At 43.1% G+C, this 24,526-nt stretch overlaps 3 protein-coding genes across 3 annotated transcripts; all 3 read right to left on the reverse strand.

Annotated features, from left to right (window-relative positions):
* Positions 1-300: 300 nt before the first annotated feature.
* Positions 301-3,504, reverse strand: eed (embryonic ectoderm development). Its single transcript, XM_051127717.1, has 12 exons — positions 3,261-3,504; positions 2,649-2,801; positions 2,483-2,575; positions 2,326-2,391; positions 2,081-2,206; positions 1,891-1,972; positions 1,714-1,805; positions 1,380-1,513; positions 1,169-1,274; positions 926-1,084; positions 672-745; positions 301-580 (listed from the first exon to the last, which is right to left on the reverse strand). Exons 1-12 carry the CDS (start codon positions 3,375-3,377, stop codon positions 454-456), a joined length of 1,329 nt encoding a protein of 442 aa, XP_050983674.1. The 5' UTR covers positions 3,378-3,504; the 3' UTR covers positions 301-453.
* Positions 3,505-8,976: 5,472 nt separating this feature from the next.
* nfkbiz (nuclear factor of kappa light polypeptide gene enhancer in B-cells inhibitor, zeta) lies at positions 8,977-16,294 on the reverse strand. The gene is made up of 12 exons (XM_051106430.1): positions 15,762-16,294; positions 15,453-15,553; positions 14,457-14,490; positions 14,275-14,369; positions 13,482-13,831; positions 13,244-13,349; positions 12,951-13,097; positions 11,877-11,940; positions 11,594-11,763; positions 11,402-11,512; positions 11,154-11,321; positions 8,977-9,976 (listed from the first exon to the last, which is right to left on the reverse strand). The coding sequence occupies exons 1-12, from the start codon at positions 15,955-15,957 to the stop codon at positions 9,932-9,934; spliced, it is 1,587 nt and encodes a 528-aa protein (XP_050962387.1). The 5' UTR covers positions 15,958-16,294; the 3' UTR covers positions 8,977-9,931.
* A 445-nt stretch (positions 16,295-16,739) lies between these two features.
* Positions 16,740-24,523, reverse strand: cep97 (centrosomal protein 97). Its single transcript, XM_051106420.1, has 11 exons — positions 24,361-24,523; positions 23,758-23,903; positions 23,514-23,672; positions 23,318-23,419; positions 23,078-23,191; positions 22,452-22,618; positions 21,762-21,926; positions 21,537-21,661; positions 18,306-18,936; positions 17,999-18,074; positions 16,740-17,837 (listed from the first exon to the last, which is right to left on the reverse strand). The coding sequence occupies exons 1-11, from the start codon at positions 24,419-24,421 to the stop codon at positions 17,439-17,441; spliced, it is 2,145 nt and encodes a 714-aa protein (XP_050962377.1). The 5' UTR covers positions 24,422-24,523; the 3' UTR covers positions 16,740-17,438.
* Positions 24,524-24,526: the final 3 nt, after the last annotated feature.

Below are 24,526 nucleotides of genomic sequence, written 5' to 3' on the forward strand. Positions count from 1 at the left end.
TTACTCACAACTGAGCACAGCAGCAAATCCTGAAGACAAATACAAAGCAGGCTTTTTTTTTTTTTGCATTAGAGCCACAGTTATGTGAATGCACCTTACATAAATTTAAAATTTCATTAGTAGTAAAGCTAGCAGCTAATAGTAGTAACGTTTTTTTTTTTGTCTGATGAGATAGAAACGCTCCCGTTTTCATTTTTTATGATATCTAGTGAATTAGTGAATACTCACTGTTTTTCAGTGTTGGCTTTAATTGAACATTTTCACAACAATTGAAATGGGTTTGAAAAACGGTGAAAGAAATAGGGTTAGGAAAATAGATTTTATTAAAGTCAGACAAGAGAATGGCAAAGAAAAAAAGCAAAAGACAAAAGCAAAGTCTCAAGATAAAGACAAACGCAAAGACAACAGAACCTGACGATCAATCATTTCAACAATCGATGACACGCGAGCCATTCAGCGCAGCCGGTCCCAGCGCCAGATCGACGCGTCGTCACACACCGCGATGAGAATGCTGCTGTCCCGGCTGAAACTGGTCTGTCTGATGGCCGACGTGCATTTAGGGAGGGTGAGCGTCGTGCACCTGAGGAAGGCAGAATAAAGTTTATAAAGCACAAAGCGGCTCCGTTCAGCTGAATACGGTGCCGTGGACAGTGCGAGCACAGGAATCTTACTTCGCTTTATGAGGATCTTCCACTTCCAGGTCCCAAACGTAGAGCTTCCCGACTTGATTTCCAAGAGCCAACATCTGAGGAGGTGAAGATACACACACACACACACACACTCTTCATTCATGTGGTAACGTCAGATGTTTGTACTAACCCTATTTAAAGAGACACCGTCTTTGGCTTGTTTTGTTGTTAGTAGTCTACAGTTCACATCTGGACCAGTGCAGAATGAACGTGAACGTGTATCAAGAAGCTCAAACCTTCTGCCAGAAGTCCATGGAGAAGCGCATGTACCAAATGTCGCACTGGCTGTAATCGAAGCGGCCCAGGATGGTCACGTTAGACTCGTTCGGTTTGATGTGGTCGATATCGTCTTCCATTTTCCCGGGTTTCCAACACACAATTGCGTTTTCGCATGACTACAAAACAGCACACAACAAATGACTAGCGTCATTACCGAGTAACTTATGCTGACAAAATAAAATGTGCACTGCAGAGAGTACCTTTGAAAGAATCAAATCGCCAAGCCAGCGGACGCAGTCCACATAGTTCCTGTGAATGTCTCGTGTGGAAAAGTCTGGGAAGTGAATCTTCTGAGACACAAAAGGCCTGAAAATGTACGTAGGAAAGACTGGCTAAACCCACACGCTAAAGCACACAGACCGCTGAAGAAGCCGTCAGGAACCTGACCGAAGAGCACTAGTTAGGACTCACCGGTTGGTTTTGCTGGGGTTATACTCATATGAGCCGCGTATGGCTTTCTGCATCCGCTCAGAGTTGATTCTCCACAGCTTCAAGGAGTGATCCATCCCACAGGACATGATCTTCTCACCAAGCAGGTCAAAATCCTAAAAACAAAACGGGAGCATTTAGCGACACGAAGACACTTTCATCAGCCTGACGAACCCCGGCGCGAGAAACGGTGCGTCAGCGGACGCGTGTTTATCGGAGTCGTAAACAAACGCAGCATTGGTTAGGATCACACCGCAGACCGGCCGAAGCGTGTCTGATCAGGAATAGCAACGATACTCCACGACTTTAAACTCACCGCGCTCAAGACCTCGTCACGATGGCCTTCGACGCCTCCGAAGATGGCCACCAGAGTGTCCGTCTGAATGTTCCAGAGGCGCAGCGCGTGATCTGACAAAAACAACACAGCAAACGATGAACAACGTGCTCCGAGCGGAGCGCGGGTCAGCGTGCGGAAGGTCTGAGAGCTCATTACCTTTACTGACCGACAGCAAAAGGTTCGGGTCCCTCGGGTGAAATTTGAGCTCGTTGATCGCATTTCCGTGGCCGACGTAATGCTGCAGACGAAACGAAGGAGAAGTCAGCGTGAACGTGACCGGACAAGCAGCGGACGCACACGACCGCACTACTGCAGATCGGACCGTTCAACATTCATCCTGACTCACTTTGACACACTGCATGGTGATGTGGTTGATGATGCGAATGATGCCGCGCGACCCGGCCACGGCCAGCAGCGGGTGACTGGTGCTCGTGTCGAAGGTCCAAGCGCAAGTGTAGAAGTTTTCGTCTGCCTAGTCAGTGCAAGAATCAAGGGAATAACAAAACACACCGCAGCGGCAGCTTCATACGGACAGAATAACGCCAGACATTCCGGGATGAAACCCAACCATCGAACGAGTGAAAAGGATACGTCAGCATCTACATACGACTGCAGGAGACGAATCTCTCCTTGAGAATGACACTCATATAAAGTGACCTGCAGGAAGAAGAGACGCCCAACATGAGGAAATCTGCAGAGACGTGTGTGTGTGTGTGTGTGTTTGACGAACGGCGAACGTTCCACTCACTCGGTTGCTGCCGACGGTCGCGAACACCAGCGGGTCGCCCTCCTTACTGTGCCAGTTAAACTGCACTCCAAACAACGGCTGCCCGTGATCCTCCTGCACGTCACACACATCACCGTCAGAGTGCCCTCACAAGTACACACTTCAGAAACACCTCAGGCTCTCTTACCCTCAGACTGTTGACACACTTGAAGGAATATTTGCATTTCTTGGACTTCCACTTGCCTTTGCCCCAGCTCTTCCTGCCCGGGGCATTGGCCGTGTTTGTGGGAGTGTCGGGCCGCTCCATGTTGGTGCCGCTCTCAACGCTGACGGCATCATCCTGGGAAAATGGAAACATCTGATTGTTAGGCCGTGAATTAACATGCAGCCCTGTGTCCAAGTGAGCAAAAGTCAATGAACTCTTTCAATACAGACACTGATCCAGAGCAGATCACGTGATGGAGACAGAAACAAATGCATTCACACAAAAACACAAATCGTGCTTTATACTGTCATTAACCGATGTTCACCATCATCATCATCATCATCTGTATAAATACATGGAACTACACTAAGCCCTCGGATCACTCCTGACAGGGACACAGTCGCGTGTGTCTAATAACAGAACAACACACAGCGTGTTAAACGTCCATGAAACCATGATGACAAACACTGAGCAGCGAAAAAGCAGCAGTTTAGCGCTGATGAGAAACACGCGATTAGAGACAAAGAGAAACTTCACTCACGAGCAGCTGCACAAACACACACAACAAACTCATTCAGAGCACAATTAACCTACATTGTCGTCTCCAGACAGGTCGGGGTTGCTGTTTTCATCACTGCTCAATTTCTGCTTTTTGTTACTCGGCATCTCGTTTCCCGCCTCGGCATGAGATTCAGACATCTTCCTCCGCATCTTCCTCCTGCAGTGCCACACTGCCGGAAAGCAAAGCGTGCGCGCGCATGCCACACTGCTGCAAGACAGCACGACAGCTGCTGTACCGCTTAGCGACAGCAGAGGGAGGCATTTCACATTCACACAGTCACACACATGGCGCTGCAGTCACTCAGAAAAAACGGGAACTAGAGCAGATGCACAGCTACAGAACTGCGAAAACTTAAGAGTCAAGTTTAAGAGAAGCGTTTTAATGCCTTAGGTGTGCTAATAGTTTACGCCGTTTGTAATTTTTTGAAGACAGAGAGCAAGTCAACATCTCACACGATTTCATTGCATTTGAACTAAATCGCACTGCAATCGTTTGAAGGGTTGTAGAATAACCAAGGTTTGTCTTTAGCAAACACTGTCAGATGTTAGGGTTATTAATATTTAATGAAGGTTGAGGTGCGGATTAAACTCACTGTCACTCAGAAACGAGAAACTAGACCTTTGACCTCCACCAGGATCTGTGTTTGTTCACGGTTATTGAAGACAAACACTAGAGTGACTGAGATCAGTTATTATCATGGACCCTTTTTTGTTTCGATTTCTAACTGGTGTTCACCCTGACGCTTCACTCCATGACAAACCTGTTTCATTCAGCATGAATCACTAAATCACATCTTTTCTACCCGTTTGAGTTTTCAGACCAGCCAGTTCTAGTAAAACATGAGATCTGGGAACAGACACATTTATTTTTCTAGTATAGAACAATCTGACTCTCCGATACGACAGTCCCAGTACGAGAGAGAGCGAGTGTTAGACGCAATGAAAAATCAAGAATGAACAGATTTCTGACACGCTGAGACCCGTCAGGTTACGCAATGGCAGCGCGTGCCACACAGTGTTCAGAAGATTGAGATGTCGATCTCATCCTTTTTTTGAACACGTTTCAAGTGTTTCAACAGTCACAGTTCCCCAGGTGCTTCTGTGATGCTCGTACAGTTGAGTGAAAATAGAAACACTGTGACTTTTTGTCACAGAATGGACTTGCTGATTACTGACAGACTCCCACACTGTGCGTTAGACAAACTTTTCTCGTGTCGTCCTCTTTTCCTGATAGACACAGTGAGTCTTTTACTCCAGGTGATGAGTTAAAACAGCCCTAAACGGCTCAATGTAATTCATTAAGATACTCTAAATATTAACAGCATGAATTTGGAGACCACATCGACTAGATGAGCCCCAGAGACGGATCCCCAGTGAAGACCTCGTCACCGAGACGGCCGCTGGCACAAGACCACGGGAACCAGATGAGTCCTCTGCGTCTGGCCGGAGGAGAACTGGCCCCCCGACTGAGCCTGGTTTCTACCAAGGTTTTTTTTCTCCATTCTGTCACCGATAGAGTTTTGGTTCCTTGCCACGGTGGCCTCTGGCTTGCTTAGCTGGGGACACTTATTTTTCAATCGATATCGTATACTGTTTGAATCATCACTGAATTCAATGATGAACTGCCTGTAACTGAAAATGGAGTGTTTACTGTTGCCCTTTTTTGCATTATTGATGCACTATTTCCTATTTAATACTGTACAGCCACTTTGTCACAATTCTGTATTGTTAAAAGCGCTATATAAATAAAGGTGACTTGACGACTTGAATTTCAGTAAGGCTGCTTTGAAACTATGTGTGTTGTGAACAGCGATATACTGCGCCGATTTGACTCCTAACAGCCGAACATCAGGCCGCAACACCCAAACAGGACACTGATATCAGGGCGGGAGCATCGTTCAGATGCGGCAGAGTAATGCCGGACACTTTCGGGAGGGCGGTCGAGCCTCTCGTTTGTGTGAGTTTCTATTGCAGCGTTGTGCAACGGTGCTCGTTCTCTGACTAACAGGCAACAGCGGAGATTCCAGAGCCACGTCACCGGGGCAAAGGTCACCGTGTGTGATATAGAGCAGACGACTGAACTGCCTTGACGTGTACGTTTAACTGTATAAAATGAAGTATTTCTTCCTTTCATCTTAAAAATAGTACAGAAGTCATTGACATGACTGACAGACACATCAAAATAAACCAGCTGAATTCTGAAATATGTCTTTGTGACATTATTGTTTGACACATCCAGTGTTTGGTTTTTCTGTGCATGTCATGAATATTCTAGTCAAATAATCTATAAAAAGACAGCAGTTGTGGGATGACGCATCAGTGCTGGGAATCTGACTCGGACAGGAAATACAAGCACCTGCAGGAGGAAGTGGGAGTTCCCATACTGTCAGCTCGACATGAACCAGAGCCGTCACTGAGACTGTGTTCTTCTTCTCACAATAACCAGACCAGCAGCGATGACTGCTGGGTGTTAAACTCGATCAGTTGAATGCTGGCTATCGCCGGTCGGGTTTGCGTCGGGTAGTATTTGCAGATCAGAGGAACTATAGAAGCTCATGGGAACAAATGACCCAACAACAAAAATATAAACATATCAAAAATAATGTTTTAATATCAGTGTGATTAAAAAGGCATTAGAGAAACCCTCCCATCTTTTTTTTTAATTTTTTTTTTTTTTTTACAGCATCCTGCTCTGTTAATAATGTTGATGATTAGCTCGTCGGTCATGCATGTTGTTCTCGAAATTTACGTAAGAAAATTGACTTACCCAAATGGCCTCGAGCGTGAAAACCGAGTACGAAAACCTCACAAAGGCTTTTGTTTAATGATCTCCAGTGACTGTTGATCTCAAATATGCAGACACACCGGTTTAGACTTCAACTTTCATTAAAACTCGAGGATGTTTTGAAGCAGAGCCTCTTTCAGACGTGGCAGATTTTTAAAATCCACTGAAGAAGAAAACAAAAACCATACAGTGGACTCATATTAGACAAAGAAATGATATTATGGCACATGCTTTTATTTAATGTACAACACAAATAACAATAACATGGAAAGATCAAGTTCCGAATTTTAAAATCTCTGATATAAGATGGAGACTCCTTGAATTCATCAGGACATTAGCGTGTCCCATCAGACAGGTCCGACTCGTTTATCTCGTGTTTTTACTGCACACACTAAATGGCATTAAACAGACACACCCGAGGAACCTGAAGTGCATAAAGCTTCACTAGTTTTACTATGATCATGTCCTGAGTTTGATTTGTAGTTGTAAACAATCTCTGAGTTTTTGACCAGTACTGTAAACAGCACAGACTATGTGAGCGAACCTTTGGAAAAGCGAATGAGCGGTCACACGTTCAGTAGCTGAATCTGAAATTGGGTTAGGGTTAAGAGGAGACTTGAATAATCTTGGTCCTGCCTGTATTGTTTGACATCACTTATGAAATGAAATGATGCGCATGTAAACACACACAAACACACTGACACTGAATGAAAATCTGGTTCAGTACGAGGGAATTTCTGATGCGTGGCCCGGCCTAGGTTAATGAAACTTGAGGTTCACTGAACTGTGAGAACACTGTGGTTTCGTGTTTCTATTAATATTATTTGAGCAGACAAGAAAAACACAAGAATTGTGTAGGACTGTGACGTGTAAGAACCCAAGCAGGAAAAACACAGGGAAATGCAGAAGTTGATGTGTTAGCTGATCATTTAAAGGCTTTCGCTGGTTCCCAAAAGTCCTCTAGAGTTTCAGCAGATTCTCCAGACTCAGAATATGAGGAAACCTACGGTTTGTTATACAATGACATATTCATCGTGCTTTCCTCTTATAAAAAGAAAAGGTCAGCAGCTTACATAAGTGAGAGGAATCTCCTGGGATATACTTTTCAAATCTATTTTCAGTGTCTTCCATGTGTCTGTCGTATACGAATGAGGCATTTTGTCATTGTGAAGATTTTCAAATGCACTTAAAGGTCAAAGTTTTTTTTTTTCTTTTTGGTTAAATTATATTTTTGGTCTTTTTGTTCCTTTATTATTCAGATAGGACAGTGGAGAGATGACAAGAAAGTAGCGGGTAGAGCGAAGGGGGTGCGGTCAGCTTAGGATCTCGAGACGGGAATCGAACTCGGGTTGCCGTGAACACAGTTGCGCTGTATACGTCGGCGCATGAACCACGAGGCTACCGGTGCCGACTTAGAAGTTCAGAAGCAGATGAACATGGTCATGACCAGTGCTGGGAAGTAACTAGTTACATGTAACGGAATTACGTAATTTAATTACAAAATAAATGTAACTGTAATTAGTTAAAGTTACTGAGAAAAAATGTGTAATTAAATTACAGTTACTTTTGAAAAATGCCAGTGATTACAAAGGGGGTTACATCTGAATTTTTTCACACCCCCACTTACAGATTTAATTGACTGCTTTCATAAATTGCATTGACTGCTCTAAAATGAGACACCAATGTTTCAGGAGTTTAGAGCACATGCTTATTCGATAGCTGTTTTATTTCCTATTTGGGTTTATGCATAAACTTTATTTTTTAAGATAGTTTTTTCCAAGGCATTGTTAGATGCTAGTGTTTTCTGTCTTAACTATGCAAACATTGGATTTCAAACCCAGTATCATAGCTATTAAACTCTTTCTTGTTATGACGGTGAACCGAGTTCGATTCCCGTCTCGAGGTCCTTTGCCGATCCCGCTCCCCTCTCTCCTCCCATCTCTTTCCTGTCATCTCTCTACTGTCCTATCAAAATAAAAGACATAAAAAGTCAAAAAAATACGTAAAAAAAAGTCTGAATTTGTGGCTGTGCTTTAAATTTAATTATTACACAGCTCAGACTCATTCGGGGCAACTTAAGTCATGATTTTCTTCGCGGAAGCTTTGCGTTTGGTTAGCTAATAAAATATTAATGCTTAATTCAATATTATGTGGACACTTTCTTAATTCTGTCATCCTGGTACCGTGGACTTGCTCTATTGTTTCATACAAACACAGCTGCTGACATTTTTTTTTGTACACTGTAATGGATTATAAAATAACTAACAAACTAGTACTACTACTTAATTATTTATGCGGTGAAATGTTGTGGAAGAAAACTGGTATGATATTTCAACTCAGATCAGTGTTTCGTGTCCAATAATTTTGACACGAAACATCTAAATAATCTATCAAGCAGCTGTGTAATAAGTGAGATAACGTACATTCAGCCAGTTGTTATCGCAACATAAAGGTGTATATTATCACTAACTTAATTCAAGTGATGAAGGATTTAGAAAGTCTGACAGTAATCAGTGCTGAGTGCTACTGTAAGGTTCACTCTGCCTGGCTTAAATGTTTCAAAATGATTAACAGTTGAAAATATTAGAAATTTAGAAAAGTAATCACAAAGTAATTAAAAGTAATAAGTTACATTACTTTAATAAAGTAATTGAAAAGTTACACTACTTATTACATTTTACATCAAGTAACTTGCAATCTGTAACCTATTACATTTCCAAATTAACCTTCCCAACACTGGTCATGACAAACACTTTACCAACAGCTAACCCCTGTGCCGATAACACATTAGCACTTTTACTGCGACCTTTCGTGAATTCCTGTAAGTTGTGCTGTGATGTACGCTTGTGTTTCAGTGCGATTATTTCCTGGTCTGGATCGGCTTTCTGCTCTTTTGTTTTGGCACTCTTCAATTCGAGTTCTGCTTCAGTCTCCTGCGAAGGCTAAAACTCTCATGAGAAAACAAAACATTAACAAAGAAAGTTTATTTAGGACTGAATTACAGCAGATAATTCAGTTTACAGAATATCAAGTGACCTGCAAAGGAAACACAGACACCAACCCACTCCTGATGCACAATGGAAAATAACGCTAAAGGACAATATATACCTAACAATATATGCTCATCCCACCACCACAAACATATACATCAACAATATCATGCAGATACATGTAATATGAACTGTTATAATGCACTAACACCATCTGTCTTCATAAAGAAACACCTTTAACCCTATTTTTATGTGGATTCTGAGAATAGCACTTACTATAAAATAGAATAATCAGAGTTATCCAGAATAATTAGAGGACTACTGGAGAATCACAAGCCTTCAGAAGAAGTTAATCATCAATGGCAGAAAGTCCCAAAATGACATGCCGAAACATGACTCGAGTCAACGATTGGGACGTTCTGGTTCAACAGGTTTAAAGTTACTGATTAGCATCTCAGGTAAAGACTGTTGCTCATGTTTAACGTGCAAACCTTCTGACAAAACACACACTAGAGTAATAATAATAACAATACGGATATAGTTACATTGTTTGGAGATTATAGTTTACAACCTTTTACACACCAGAGCCAAATGCAGCACTTCAGATCTGCTACTGAACAAGAGAAAATGATTCACTGTTCAATCCAGTGACTGACGACCTTCTTTCTCTTCAACGACGTTCTCATTTATTACTACTCTCTGAATAATCCTTCCTAACTTCCTCATAACATTAGTTTCCTCTTCTAACGTCAGGTAGCTTCTCTGAACTGTTGCTCTCACTTTCCTGTGCCGTCTACTACTCAGTAGTGAACAATGATAAAACTGTTTCATGGAAACAACCGACATCTGCCCAAAGCGGCAAATGAATCTGTACACAGACCGGACTGCCTGACTGACAGCGATTCTGAAGGGAAGAACGGGACGGTCGCTCACGGGCGGGATGGCGCTCCTTTGCCTTTCAGGATCCGACGCACCTGTGGAAATTACAGAGAAAAACAGGTCACTGAAAATCTCAATGAATCAGCGAGTCACGCATGGCCTGAGGCGCTTTAGTCTGAACTGCTCAAACCGGTTTGCTCAAAACGACTATTTAAAAGCAGCTTAGAGGAACTATAACCTCAGCTCCTGTCGCTTATTAATGTCAAGGGTTGGGGAGCAGGGAGGGGTGCCAGATCGTCATCTGGTCTGACCGGTCAGTGACGGGACAGCAGGCTGTCCAGATGGAGAACCACAGTGAAAGTACGTTTCGAAAACGCGCGGTGAGGCCTGGAGTACGACTGCACGATTAAAACAAAAATCATAATTGTCGATTATTCTTCTGAAAATGTAATTGTGAATATTAATTACGATGATCACAATTTACATTGAATGATGTTTTGAATAGCTTTATACCGTTGTTAGAAGCAACTGCATGAAACTGTATATAAAAATGTGTCATCTTTAAATATATAAAAAAATAAGTAGTTACATAAGTAGTTAGTTAAAAGTAAAAAGTTACCAATTAAAACAATAAGGAAAAAAAAGACCCTTAAGATAACCTGTAGCAAATATAAACACTCTCTCTCTCTAACACACACACACATCTTAAGAAAGCAGAATAATGTAAGTGGATTTTTTTTTGTAATGGCGCCTTTGAACGTTACATAACTGTGGCATCTTTAATTGTAATCCCGATTAAAAATTCGATTAATTGTACAGCCCTACCTGGAGTCACGAGATAATGAAAATACAGTCTAGCGCAAGACACGCAAAGCCAATCTGCCATAAACGTTTCATTATAATGAAAACAATGCTATAATAGAAAGTTGTAAACACTTTGTGCCGCAGCGTTTCGGCGCGTCGTCACTGGAAGAGCGAATGACTTGTGCGGACGGATATAAGCTGTAGTATTATGTTTATGTTGGCCGTTTGTCTGATTCATCTCATATAAGATGCATTCGGATGAGGAAATTAACATGCTAGCAGAGCGTGACGGTGTTCAGCGATACCCGACTTTATGGTCTCATACGCTCCTTTTCAAAAATATGGATGATGCATCGTTAATAATAACTAGCAGTGTTATTTGTCCCGTCATCAACAGCATGTTTTATTGAAACATTCTAATCGATTAATCGTTTTACTGAGCTTTTCCAAACACTCATCAATTCTGACCTGGTCTCCCAGCGGACCGTCGGGCACCAGTTGGGCCGGCTGCTCATTCTCCAGGTTCTTGGCACTGGGATCGGCTCCTCGTCTCAGCAGCAATCGAACCGCGTCCACTTGAGCCAGGCGGCCCTGCAGAGCGCTGGCCATGTGCAGCGCCGTGTTCCCGTTGAACGCCTGTCAATCAAACAGAGAGATGTCACGATCAAAACGGAGTGCCGATCGCCCGCGGGAGAAACACGACGCCGCTCACTAACCTTCACGTTTATGACGGAGTAGTAGTTGGACTGGTCCAGAAAAAGGCGCAGAAGCTCAACGTTGGCCTCTTCGGCAGCCATGTGCAGAGCGGTGCGGCCGCTCTTGCGGTCCTGTTTGAAACGCGACAAAAACGCATGAGTCAAGACCATCAGACACAATCACACCCGAAGCTCCAACGGAACCACGTTCACCTTCGCTTCCAGCGACGCGCCCATCTGCAACAAAGTGCTCACGCACTCCCCGAGCAGCTTCCTCTTCTGCAGCAGCGCCAGACTCTGAGCGGAGGGGGGCGTCCCGTGACCGTACAGCTCTTGCACCGCGGCATTGTGGGACAGGACCGCAACATGGAGGGGCGTGAGTCCTACGGACGCAAAAAACGTTCGGCATCTTTCACTCTGTTGTAAGGGCAACGGCAGATGAATTTATTACATGAAATAACCAGGGCAGAGGAGCCCGTTTCTAGAACACACTGACCGTCGTAGTTGACCACCTCCACGTTGACCTGCCGCCCACTAGTCTGCATGGATTTCTGGATGGCCTGAAGGGAAACAGTGATTTTGCTACTTACACAATTCCCAAGAAAGCTCTAGAAAACAGATCTCAACATGTACTGCACTGTGGCATTCTGGGAGGGAATGTGTACGAACGCCAAAAGCGTCACCGACCGCGGTGACGGTTGCGTGCCACGACCTGTCGACAGTTAATGGCTGACAGAAACGCAGACATTTTGTTTTCCAGTCTTATCAAAGGAGGTTGTGTTGTGCGGCCAGTCGAGGGAATTTTTTGGCTGTGTTTCGTGCCTCTTTTTTGAGGAAATGCATATTAGTTAAGCATGTTATGAGGAAGTCAGTAAGCGGCTGGTTAAATAAAGACTGAGCATTTGATCGAATGATAGACGAGGACTGTTGACAGAAGATGAGAAAACGATAAGAGGAAAAACAGCGGCTAACAGATGCAGACGCAGGTTAACAAGGAATTACTGTGTTCATGACTGTAGGGATGGGCCTGACTGGGTGACTAGTCAACTAGTTATTTGACATTTGACTAGTCGGTTACTGGTTGCCTATTTAAATGAAGGTGCTAATATTAATTTAAACGTATGAGAGCATTTAAGCGTGCACAGCAGTCAGTCTCGTTCCTGTTATCATACTGGATCCACAGGTTTACTAGTTTTATTAGGTTTATTAGTGTTAGCTGCTGTACAGAGATCACTTGCTCAGATTCTTCAAGGTGTTTCACATCTGTCGGACAGATGGCTGTTGAAAAACAGTTGCAGTAGACAAATAGACTCATCAAATTGTTGGACCTCATGAATTAAATATTTCACACACAGTCTGTCTCATCAAACGACTGTGAACGTCTGAGGTGAGTCTGAGTGCAGGAGCTTCTTCAGAGTTAAAGAGTTTTATTAATATGACAATCTAGCGTTTCTAGATGTGAAACAACACAGTGGAAACGGCTTTTCAGCGTGAACTCGTAACATTAGTAACCAGCGTACGCACCAGGGTGGATTTCCGTTAGGGTTAAGGAGTGAACAGGAAGCGGTACCTGCAGCGTGGAGGCGTGGCCCTTCTCAGCACACACGTGTAACGGGGATCGGCCCCAGCAGTCCACGGTGTTCATTTCAGCTCCCAGTAACAGCAGGTCTTGTGCAATCAGGTGCTGATCCGCGGCAACGCTGACCTGGAAAGCGCTCTGAGGAAACGAGAGATCAAATGAGTCATCGCACCTCAACGCATTTGTTTGTTTGTGTTAATAACAGGGCGTGTGCACAGGTATGTTCCCGTCAGTTCCTGTACAGACAATCCCGTCGGCCCAATGGGAATGTTTCTTGGCCGTACCTGGTTGTTGTGTTCTTTCATGTCCAGCATGCCAATGGCAGCCATTTTCCTGGCGAGGACGTACGCCAGAGCTCTTCTTCCCTGGGCCACCGCGATGTGCAAGAACCTGCAATCAGTCAACAATCACCTAATGACTCTATGCCGTGTCTCTAAAGATGGAAACCAACAAAATAGCCTAGCTGAGATTGGCTACGACACAGTAATGATTCAAGAGTATAACGTATGAAAATGTCCCCACGTGTCTCCATCCCCATCTCTAGTGGTGAGCTCCACGTGGCTCAAAGCAGCCAGTTTCTCCTCCTCGTGTTGTATCTGCCATTGGAAGAAGGACACCGGAGGCGCGGCGGTCGTACCGAGGCCGGACGCGTGCGGCGGGGCGGAGGACAGGTACGTGTTCTCCGCGGACGGCAGCGGATGGCAGCCGGCGTAAACGGGGCTTCTGGCATCGGCGTACAGATCTCGAGGGGGCGCCGGACATCCTCTCACCGTCACGGAGTCAATGGAGAGCCGCTCTTTAAACAGGACGTCACCGATGTCCTCCAACATCTCAATGTCGCAGAACACGTTCTCACCGTGGCTGCACAGAGACTGGGAGACACAGAACAAGCGGTTCAGGACGTGGTGCTGTGTGTTCTGCAGGGAACGCAGCAAAACGTTATTAAACGCAATGAAGAGGCTCAGGAGTGACCGGAGCTTCAGGAGGGCTGAGAAGCACACGAGCCTGAGTTTGGTCAACTTCAAATCTCACTTGAACTATTTAAACGAGTCTAAAGTTCCCTACGCTCTTCACCAATGTTTCTCAACTCTTCCTACATACTTAATTTACTTACTATATAAAACATTCTGAGAGATGAGAAACGCTGCTCTGCGTTATGATTCTTATTGAACTGTATAGTGTAGATACACAAAATCCACACAGATCTTTTTCCTATTGAACTACAGACAGATGTCATTGATCTCGACAGGCCTTAGAATCCAGTGAAGCTCCAGCGAGCGGATATAACCGATCCGAACCGATCTGATAAACGCACCAGGATGTCCGAGTCTGCGGCTCGCAGTCGTTTCACAGGAGAGACACACAGATTCTCCGCTTCCATCTTCGTTCTCTGCAGCGCATGGAATATGGCTGTAATAAAACAAATTTATTATCCAGTAACTTCTGACAACCAACTTCCTGTTACTAAGTCATAAGTGAATACATTGATGTATCTACCTGGACATTCATCTTCACTTTGATACTGCTGAGCCTGTGAAGAAGCACATAATTCCATCCATTTATAACAGCATAAAAGAAACAGCACTGCGGATTCATTCAAGTCCGATGGAGCAGATCACGTGTCACCAAAAACACAACATATTTTTTTTTTTTGCAGTCAACAATCACATTTACAACAATAAAAACAAAAAAGACAACAGTGAGGGTTACATCCAATAATCCAAAGCGTATTATATTATCTTACAGGATTTACACCAAGAAAGAGTCTTGATTGCGATGGGGTTATTAGAGTTTCTTATAGAATTCACATATATATCAAAATCTTTTTTGAAAATAAAAAAGTAAGGGGTTTTCTTTGACCATTTACATTTATGAATATAAAATTTTGCAAGAAATAGCAATAGATTAATAATATGCTTACAGTGAGAAGAGCCTATATTTAAAAAGTAACCAAAAAACACAATTTTGGGAGTTATACAAAAGTTTGGAAGTAAATACTTGTTAACAAAATTAGAAAAATCAACCCAAAATACTTTACAATAAACACAGTCCCAAAATAAATGATTGATTGTTTCTTCAGACTTAAGACAGAAAGAGCAATTGGGGGAAATACTATTATTAAACTTAGCAAGTTTGTAATTTACCGGGTAGCAATTATGGACCACTTTAATAGAGACTTCAGCAACTTTATTAGACAAGAAGAATTTTTGTCGAAGAAGCCAAAACTCTTTCCATTCAATATCACTAAATATGTTATTCCAATAACTTACACAAGCAGGTAGAGAAATCTGAGATCTATTAATAATTGAACGAATATCTTTGTTTGACATGGTATTGAGAAGAATTTTGTTAACAAATAAGTTAGTGTTATCAAAAATTGGAGAAACTAAAGATCCTTTAGGGCCACAGTTGATTAAAGGTATAATACAATCAGGAACTGCACCAAAAACAATGGCATACCAAAAACACAACATAATGTCACATAAGTTGTACCTGAATGTCGTAATGGCGTTTCTGCATGATCAGCTCTTTGACGGTGTTCTTCACGCGCACGCCTTGATACCGACTCGGTTTCCGCGCGCTGTGCGCTTCCACTGAGAGAATAAAACAGATTTTGATGTAACGTGATTGACTTCATTCGGTTTACTGTCTCTGAATCCCACCGAATACAGTCTCCCATGATTACATACGCTTTCGCACTAACACTTTGCTGTCCTGATACGGTCCGTGTGAACACACCACTTCAGTACGGTTAATGAAATTATTTTAAAAAGGATCTCAAAATTATTGATTTTTTCCTACCGTTGACGCCGTTTTGAGGGCTACCCGCATTGCTCCAGCTCTGATCCGAATCCGAGTTCGGAGATCCGGCCGACAGACTCGCGTCCGTGGGAGAAGGACATCCGTAGAAGGACAACAGGTGGACCGGACTCGTCATGACATCGCTGTCCCGGTCCAGAACACCCGCGAATCCCTCACTAACTCTGTCAATGATCATTGTCTCTTGCTGTGACGCGCGTACGAGCGATTGATCTGAATGACGCGACGCAACATTCACCGAAGAACTTATTTGCGGGTGACGTGCCGCGTGACGTCAGGACACTCCTTCAGCCAAAAGAGATTGGTATGATGATGGAAAAACAAACTGAAACAAATAAATACAGCCAGCTTGATAATATACAAAATATGCTCCAGTATCACATGATTCAAAATCATGTATGTATACACGATTTTGAATAATTAAAATGTAATCGAGACAACATGATGAGAGTTTTCTTGTTTTCGGATGCGAGTCCGCGTCAGTCTGATCAGTGAACGAAGAACCATCGAGATCTTCATGAACCGAACGGTTCGGCTGTTACTGAATGATCCAATTTAGCCAACATTTGATGATTTAACGACTTATTTCAGACCGACAGAGCAATCAAGAGAAACCAGCCAAAGTAATACTAATAATTTTATTATTATCAATAATGTAGTCAAAAAGGAAATAATACTGGCTGCCTCTACATGATATAAAATATCAAGAAACAGCGCAAACGCGTAAACGAAAGAACAAGAACAAAACAACAAACTCGGTTATGACGCCCAGTAGGGTTAGATAATAAGCTCCATCTAGCGGTACTAGTTTTAGTTAGAGATCCAGTGAACCAGCAGCTGCAGGACGTGAATATTATCACAGTAATCTAAAGTATTTCACACTTCTTAAAATGTCTAAATCTCTAAATGCGTGTCTCTTCCCACTGTGTGCTGAAGTACTGATGTAAAATACCAAGAGGGTGAAACAAAGTAAAATTTTATTTACAGAAATGACTTTTAAAATATATAACATAGAAAAAAGAATAAAAATGTGAAATAAAAACTTACTGCATGTGCCACACTGAACACTTGTTGCAGCACATACTGTAAATATCCAGATGCACAAATACAAATATTTACAATAAAAGCCTATTCAGCTCTCAATAGGTTCAAACTGCAGCAGGCTATCAAATCAGTTCACATTTATTTCACATACCTACATGCTCGTCTACAGTTCGAGGCTACTTCGGGTTGTGTCGTCCAGGCTCTACATTTACAGTAAAAGGAAACACGTCTACTGGTAAGTGCACTGAAAGACCTTGGCGCTCCGGGTACGCAAAGATGTAAAGTACTTTGAACGGAAAGCTGCATACTGACATCCCAACAGTGCGCATGAACGTACTCCACTGTTAGAAAGAACAAAGGCAGCAGCGGGCAGTCACATAAAAAGCCACTGTTGAGTTAAACGTGAGCTTCTTCAATCCGTGTTTGACTGCCGACAACACGACTGTATCGTGGAGATAAAAGGCTGCGTGTCTACATGTCTACTGAAGGCCGGTGATTTAACAAAGTTAGTGTATGGTCTTTAAGAAAAGCCAAAGGCAGGGCACTGCAGTCTGACAGAGTTCTGTGATGCCTAAACGTCAATCAGCAGTGCGACTTTCAGCCTGTAGACTCAGGTCAGGACAAGCGCTCTTCTTTTCCATGAAGAGAGAGATCAGATGGATCTTGAGGCGTTCCTGTTCCGTCACCTGCTCCTTTATCCTGCTCCTCCTCCTCGTCCTGTCGCTGCACTGATGACAGATACTGCTCTAACAGGCTGCCATCCTGACTGTCCCCGGCGGCTGGCGTCACGGGCCCGAGAGAGCGCACCGTCTCTGGAGATCCGGCCGTGGCCGTGCTGCTCAGGCTGTTGTCCAGCGCCGCCCGTCGCTCTCGAGGGGAGTGAAAGCCAGACTCCGGGATGGAGATCTCAGTGCGGACGGGCGTTGCTGCGGGAATGCTGGGATCCAGCGCGGAACCCTGCGCCGCACTGAGCCGCTCGTTCACAGACGACTGCCACTCCAGCACGACCTGAAGCTGTTGGACAAAGAGAGCACTCAGACAAAATAAGGAAAATAGTCCATTTTGATGATTCACGGGCATGTTCGTCACCCGTCCCTCATTTCCCAGCTGAACATGTCTGATAATAGCGGATCTACTGTGAAAACATCAGCCGCATTCATCATCTTCACACTGACCTGCTTCCACAGGAACTTCACAGCTTCTTCTTGCACGCGTCTCTGCAGTCGCTCTTCTTCTTGCTGCTTGCGCACGCTGCCAAACATACTTTAATTACTGCGAAATACTTATACTGTATAAGCTTACGTTACTGTTAAAGTTGATTTAATCTTTGAACTAATCAGCTAAAAAGCCAAAGAAAACATTAATTTTACAAAAGTACCAGAATAATTCTGATAAAACTGCATCACTTTCCTTTCTTTATACATCATAACCTGATGGACAAACATGTAAGATGTGCTGAACAGCAAAAAAAAAAGGTTTCACCTTTCCAGTTCAGCGGTCAGGTGGACGATGTGATCCTGCATCCTTCGCAAGCGGATCTCAGCACGCACTTCTTTGGCTTGTGGGTGGCAGTGCCGCGTCCAGTGACCCCTCCACCAAGACTGAATCCTTACAGCTGCGTCATGTGGTTCACACTGCTTTGCTTTACACTGCGGCACAGCAGTTTTCTGCATCCCAGGCCAGTCCGAATCCTCCACAGAACCGTTCCGTAACACGGCATCTCCGTTTAGCGCGCGCCGCTGCTCGTTAATGTCGGAGCGGGCAGTTCTGTCAGCGCGGTCCACGTGATCCGATCCTTGTGTCAGGGAGGCGAGGACGGCTCCGCCTACTGACTCCTCCTCTGATGGGCGGTGCAGAGTGGATGTGGGAGGAGCCAGAGAATCATCAAACTCCTCCTCACCGCTGTCAGGAGCTGAAGCTGGATGAACAGCGGAGTTAAAGGGCAGGAAAGCAGATTCGGAGGACAGCAGACTGCCATGAAGCTTCTCCTCATCAGTCTGCACATCCTCCAGAATCATCCCGTCTTCAGCAGCGGGTGGAAGGCGGACAGCAGCGATCACGGGTGGAGACGCAGAGCCCATCCACGTGTTTACCTGAACTCCTGGATCCACATCTACAAATGACACGAAAAAAGATGCAGGCTGAAGACTTTGCTTGTTACGTCTATCCTTTTTACATATTTATGTGTCACTTTTACATATACGTCACTTTTCTCACTGATTTTATTTATACAAGATAAACGGAAACGGTTTCTGAAAATGTGCATATGCAAGTAACGAAGGCACGCATTTCAGAAATTAATGAAATAGTTTTAATATTACATGCACTTTATTGAATTTACCCTGTATTCAGAATCTGTTCCATCTTGTTCCCCTAACAATATAAATCTGTCTTTGGCAAACATGAAATGAAATGCCTACTGATATCATTGATATCAAGTGCAAACAATGTAAGGCCTAGCACCAGCTGACTTTAATTAAATCCAGTTTATTATCATTTGTTTGTACAAACTGATATCTATCATGAAGATCACTTCATAGCCAAGAAAAGGCTTTTTTTCCTTATCTCTCCAGTTTCCTCATTAATGAACAATCTGAAGAGTTTTTTTTTTTTTTTTTGGCAGGGTATCTTCTACCAGCTCAATCACTGCCGATGAGGTTGATCTAAAGTCATACTGATGTTCACTCAGTCAATTATTTTTATCTAAAAATGATCAAGTCTGTGTACAAATAAGTCCTCTAAAATGTTTGAGAACGGTCAGGACTCGCAAAATCGCTAGCATGACTTCCCGGGGCTATTGTATTTTCCAGTCGGGCTACCAAAATGTCTCACGGCCCTTAAATACAGGGTACCTGCGGGCCCTTAAAGTCTTAAGTCTTAAGAAGTGTCTGCCTGGAAGTGTCCAGTATGCCTAGTAAGAGCTTGATTAGCTGCTTCAGGTGTTTAAATGGGACTGGAGCTCAACTCTAAAAGACAGTGGCCCTCCAGAAGAAGGACTGGACAGCCCTGCTATAATGCCTGATAAAGTATCGTTTATGAGCACGCTCTTCATATTTGCTGATATCTGTGTTTTAAAAATGTTTTTAATGATGTTCTGACTCCTATCCAGTTTGCTACATTACAATAAAGAAATAAATAAAATGTTTTTTTGTTTTTTTTATTCGGGCTAGTTAAAGTCATCCCGGGCTACCAAAATCTGAAGAATATCCTTATATATAACAAAATAACAAAAATATATCTGGCATATATTTGATTACTCTCTTGCATTACATTCAATTGGCCTTTACACTACCAGTCAAAAGTTTTTGAACAGTAAGATTTTTAATGAAGTCTCTTCTGCTCATCAAGCCTGCATTTATTTGGTCCAAAGTACAGCAAAAACAGTACAATTCTGGAATATTTTTACTACTGAAAATAACTGTTTTCCATCTGAATATATTTTTAAAATGTAATTTATTCCTGTGAATTCAAAGCTGAATTTTTAGCATCATTACCCCAGTCACATGATGCTTCAGAAATCATTCTAATATACTGATTTGCTGCTCAAAAAAACATTTATTATTATTATTATGTTAACAACAGTTGAGCAGATTTTTTTCAGGTTTCTTTGATAAATAGAAAGTTCAGTAAATAGAAAATTACATTTTAAAATATATACAAATAGAAAGCAGGTATTTTAAGTAGTAAAAATATTTCAAAATATTAATGTTTTTGTTGTATTTTGGATCAAACAAATGCAGCCTTGGTGAGCAGAAGAAGAAAAAAAAACATTAAAAATCTGACTGTTCAAAATTGTTGACTGGTTGTGTATATGTGCACAATAACAATAATCGGTATGAATATCCTATCTCTGCCACAATACCACAGTTACTGATACAGTAAATCCATTGTAAATGTAGGTGATCTGTGGATTGAAAAGCATCCTAACTGCATTGTTGTCACACAATGCTTCTCCTGTTGTCCATGTGAGTGTTGTTGCAGCTCTGTTTCTTCTGTCTTTAAACTAGTTTAAATCACAGCGACATCTGTGGTTTGTATCTGAGACCTCTGCTCCAAACTCGAACGCTTCTCACGGAATCTCTCAGCGCTGTTTAGTGGTCGCGTAATCGAGATCTGTCAAAGAGTAAACGCATTTGTTCTGAGCTCGTGCTGCGCTGCCTTTAGGCAGAGCTAATAATGGTCCGTAAGTGGTTGGTTCATAAGTTGCGCTCTCCCGCTTTTGGTGCGTTTAGGCATTAGTGCTCGTTAAAGGAATGGCAGCGCGTATGTTATCAAATTGTTATCGTTGCGTTTTACTGCTACATCTGGTCAAAAATCAAGTGCTGTCACCTTGTGTTGACATTTTGAAACTGCAAATTTTGAATTTGAATTATGTTTGGCGGGCCACATATAATACATTTTCAGTAGACAAGCTGCGGGCCATTTGAAATTCATCCACGGGCCACATTTGGCCCGCGGGCCGGACTTTGGACACCCCTGGCTTAATGCATTTACAGAGCAAACACACCAGCGTGCTGTGAAACTGCAAAGAGCATGGGAAAATATGCCTACAGAGAAGAACATCAATGACTTCATTCAAATAATGGAGACGCAGTGCAATGTCAGCACTGCACCCACTAAACCGGATTGCAGGTTGTGGGTAAAAGAGATGCAGACATTTGTGCTGGCAAACCACATAGAAAAGTGAATTAGTGAGCCTGTCACTAATCTGACCTGCCTGAGCGACGACATCCATGTCTGTGTTCTTGTGGACGTGCCGCTGCTGTACGTCTAGGTGCGTGGGGCGAGATGGGCTCGAGCAGCAGTGACGCGTTTGCTGCAGCTGCTTCTGATGCTGTCTGCACACACACACACGCACACACACACACTGATGATCAGTGAAGCTCCACCAATCAGGTTTTGCTGTGGATTGGTGGAATGGTTTGTTTTGGACACTACCTTTGTTTACTGAGGATTCTCTCAAGTTTTGCATCCTCAGCTGACTGTAAAGCAGTTGTGGCTGTGAGGGGACACGTGGATGCCAAATACTGGACCAGCTGTGCGTGCTGCCCCGGCCGAAACATACGCCCTTTACCTTGACTGTACAGCCATTCTCCTTTGAGTCTAGAAACATTGCATAGTGTTGTCATTAGTAACGCAGCTAAATCTATGGATGTCAAACTGTGATCTGCGAAGGATTAAACAATCCACAAGTTAAATGGTTGATTTAAAAAACAATTTAAGTAAATAAAATAACTGAAAAACTGAACAAGAACCAAAAAAAGTAAAAAAACAATATTGAATAAATCAGCATACATGACCTGATAAAATTCTATATTCATTTGGTATTAAAGTTCTTCAGTTGTCTTTAATAACTGAAATGCATGTCTGTATGCAGGTGTATGGTCTAACACCTGCTTATTGACTTTATTAGCTAAAATGAGCAGCCTAGAAAAATTATTTGAAATGACAGTCTGGGACAATTAAAAGTTGATAAAAATGAGGTTGATTCATATGTGACCGATAAGGTTAGAAGTGTGCTTTTCTTAAAGGACTGTCAAATGCAAAATGATGCGTGGCAGTTTGTGCAAAAGGATTTGTAGCACAAGAGTAAAATACAGAATCCAACAAAAAAGGCATCTAACTCACCCCTCTTTTTGTGAAACCACATATCCATCCAGCACCTTCAAACTGAGACACCAGCTGACGACATACGGGCGATAATCACACCCGGGCAGAGCCGGCGTGGCCATGACGCACGGGTTACTCATGATGGACAGCTGCTCTAGCTTGTGTAATGGAGCTAAATAGGACACCTGGATATGAGACACACAAAAACGCAAATTAAACGCTAACATTCTCGGTTAATGATTAAGGCTGCTGACTGAAACTTTGAATCGAACTATTCATAATTAAACAACAATGAACTACATTTTACAATATAATGCATTTGAGGAGAAAAGTCTTCAAATGAAGATAATTCAATGACATTACATCGAAAAGTACTGAACACACACACAAACTGGCCAGTATATTCTATAGATTGTCAATGCATCTGTGCTGTTTTACTAATGGTGGTCCGTAGACATGCAGACCGACGGCTTTGGCCATTCCATCACTGGTGACGTGTTTTTGAGACGTGGTGTTAAACTCTCAAAACACATTCTGTGTGATCACTCTCCAGGGCTCAACGATAAGCCCGGCACCCATTTGAGATTTGCAAAATTGCCCTGATGCTCACAAAAATGCTTTACTGTTTGTCTGTTGCGCTTTACCTCGGTCAGGTCTCTGATCTCGTTCTCTGCTAGCGACAGGACAGCGAGGTTCGCCGGCAGGTGAGCAGGAACGGTACGCAGAGTCGTGATGATGTTTCCGTGCAGAAGAAGAGTCTGAGAAGGGTTCGAGAGGTCTTAAACATCAGTTACTGAATCGCTGTTCTCTCTGTTAAAAGATTTCTCTTCACACATTATGAGAGATTTACGAACGATTGACCTCTCAAGACAAATGGCAAATACCTTTAACGCTGAGAGCTTCGTGAGGTCTCCTATATTAGAAATATTATTATCTGACAGATCAAGATGCTGAAGGGAAACACAGGTGTTGAGCTGCTCGATGACCTGACAAACACAGACAGACGCGAGAACGATTCAGACGAGGCCGGGAAGAATCAGCCCCATTTTCAGTGTAATACATGGTAAATGTGAAAAACACCTTGATGTTGTTTCCTGCTAGATTGAGCCATTCCAGATGAACCAGGTCCTTCAGCCCCTCGATATAGCCGATGCTGTTGTTCGGCAGGTTCAGAGTTCGTAAGCGAGTCAGCTTTGAGACGCCCATCATGCGTACCAGACGGTTGCAGGCCACGGACAGCTGTTAACAGACAGCGGGGCACAGACACGTCACAGAACGCAACTGTACTAACGGCAGGTGTAGGTTAGCTGCGAATCCAACAAACCTGCTGAAGAGCTTCATGACGCTCCAGGTGCTCCAGCTTTATAATGTGGTTCTGGTCTAGAACAAGAGTGTGTAAGTCCCCGTGACCGGAAAACCTCGGATCCAGTTTGTGCAGACCCTGATTTGAAAGGTCTAACAAGCCTGGACCTGAATAATAATAAGAGCACAGGACAAAACACTGATGAACTAGAGATACCTGCACTTTAAATGGAGAACAATGAATTGAAGGCAAAAGCCAAAACAGACTGAGGTTTGTTCATATCAGTTATATTTATTAACGAGGGAAATGTTTTCCTCTGAACTCAGATCTGCTGCTGTGGAGTCGAATCTGAATCTGACCAGAACTGATTAAAGTACAAATAATCCTAACAGAACAGATCTCATACACGGCGGATATGTGAACGAAATACTGTCGGCTAATCCGTGTTCTAACGGCAGATTTCTGCACATTATGACAAAAACATCAAGTTCGTCACGAGCTGCACGTTAAACATAACGTTCCGCGAACACGATCACAACATGCGGTCTGTCTGCAACTGAGACACCGCAGTGTAAGATGTCCATCTAATCAGTCGCATGGAGTAAGCGCTTTTATTTCGCATACCTTCGTAATTTGACATTTGGAGCACCGGATCGGCGATGATCGCCCCGTCAGTCGCCGCCATACTTCCCGCTTGTGTCACCGCCAGGCAACCGATCGTCTATTTGATTGGATAAAATAATCTGCAAATAATAATAATTTTGGATATTTTTATAAGAACGCTGGTTAT

The sequence above is a fragment of the Labeo rohita genome, chromosome 1 (genome assembly GCF_022985175.1).
Source record: "Labeo rohita strain BAU-BD-2019 chromosome 1, IGBB_LRoh.1.0, whole genome shotgun sequence".
Lineage (NCBI taxonomy): Eukaryota > Metazoa > Chordata > Actinopteri > Cypriniformes > Cyprinidae > Labeo > Labeo rohita.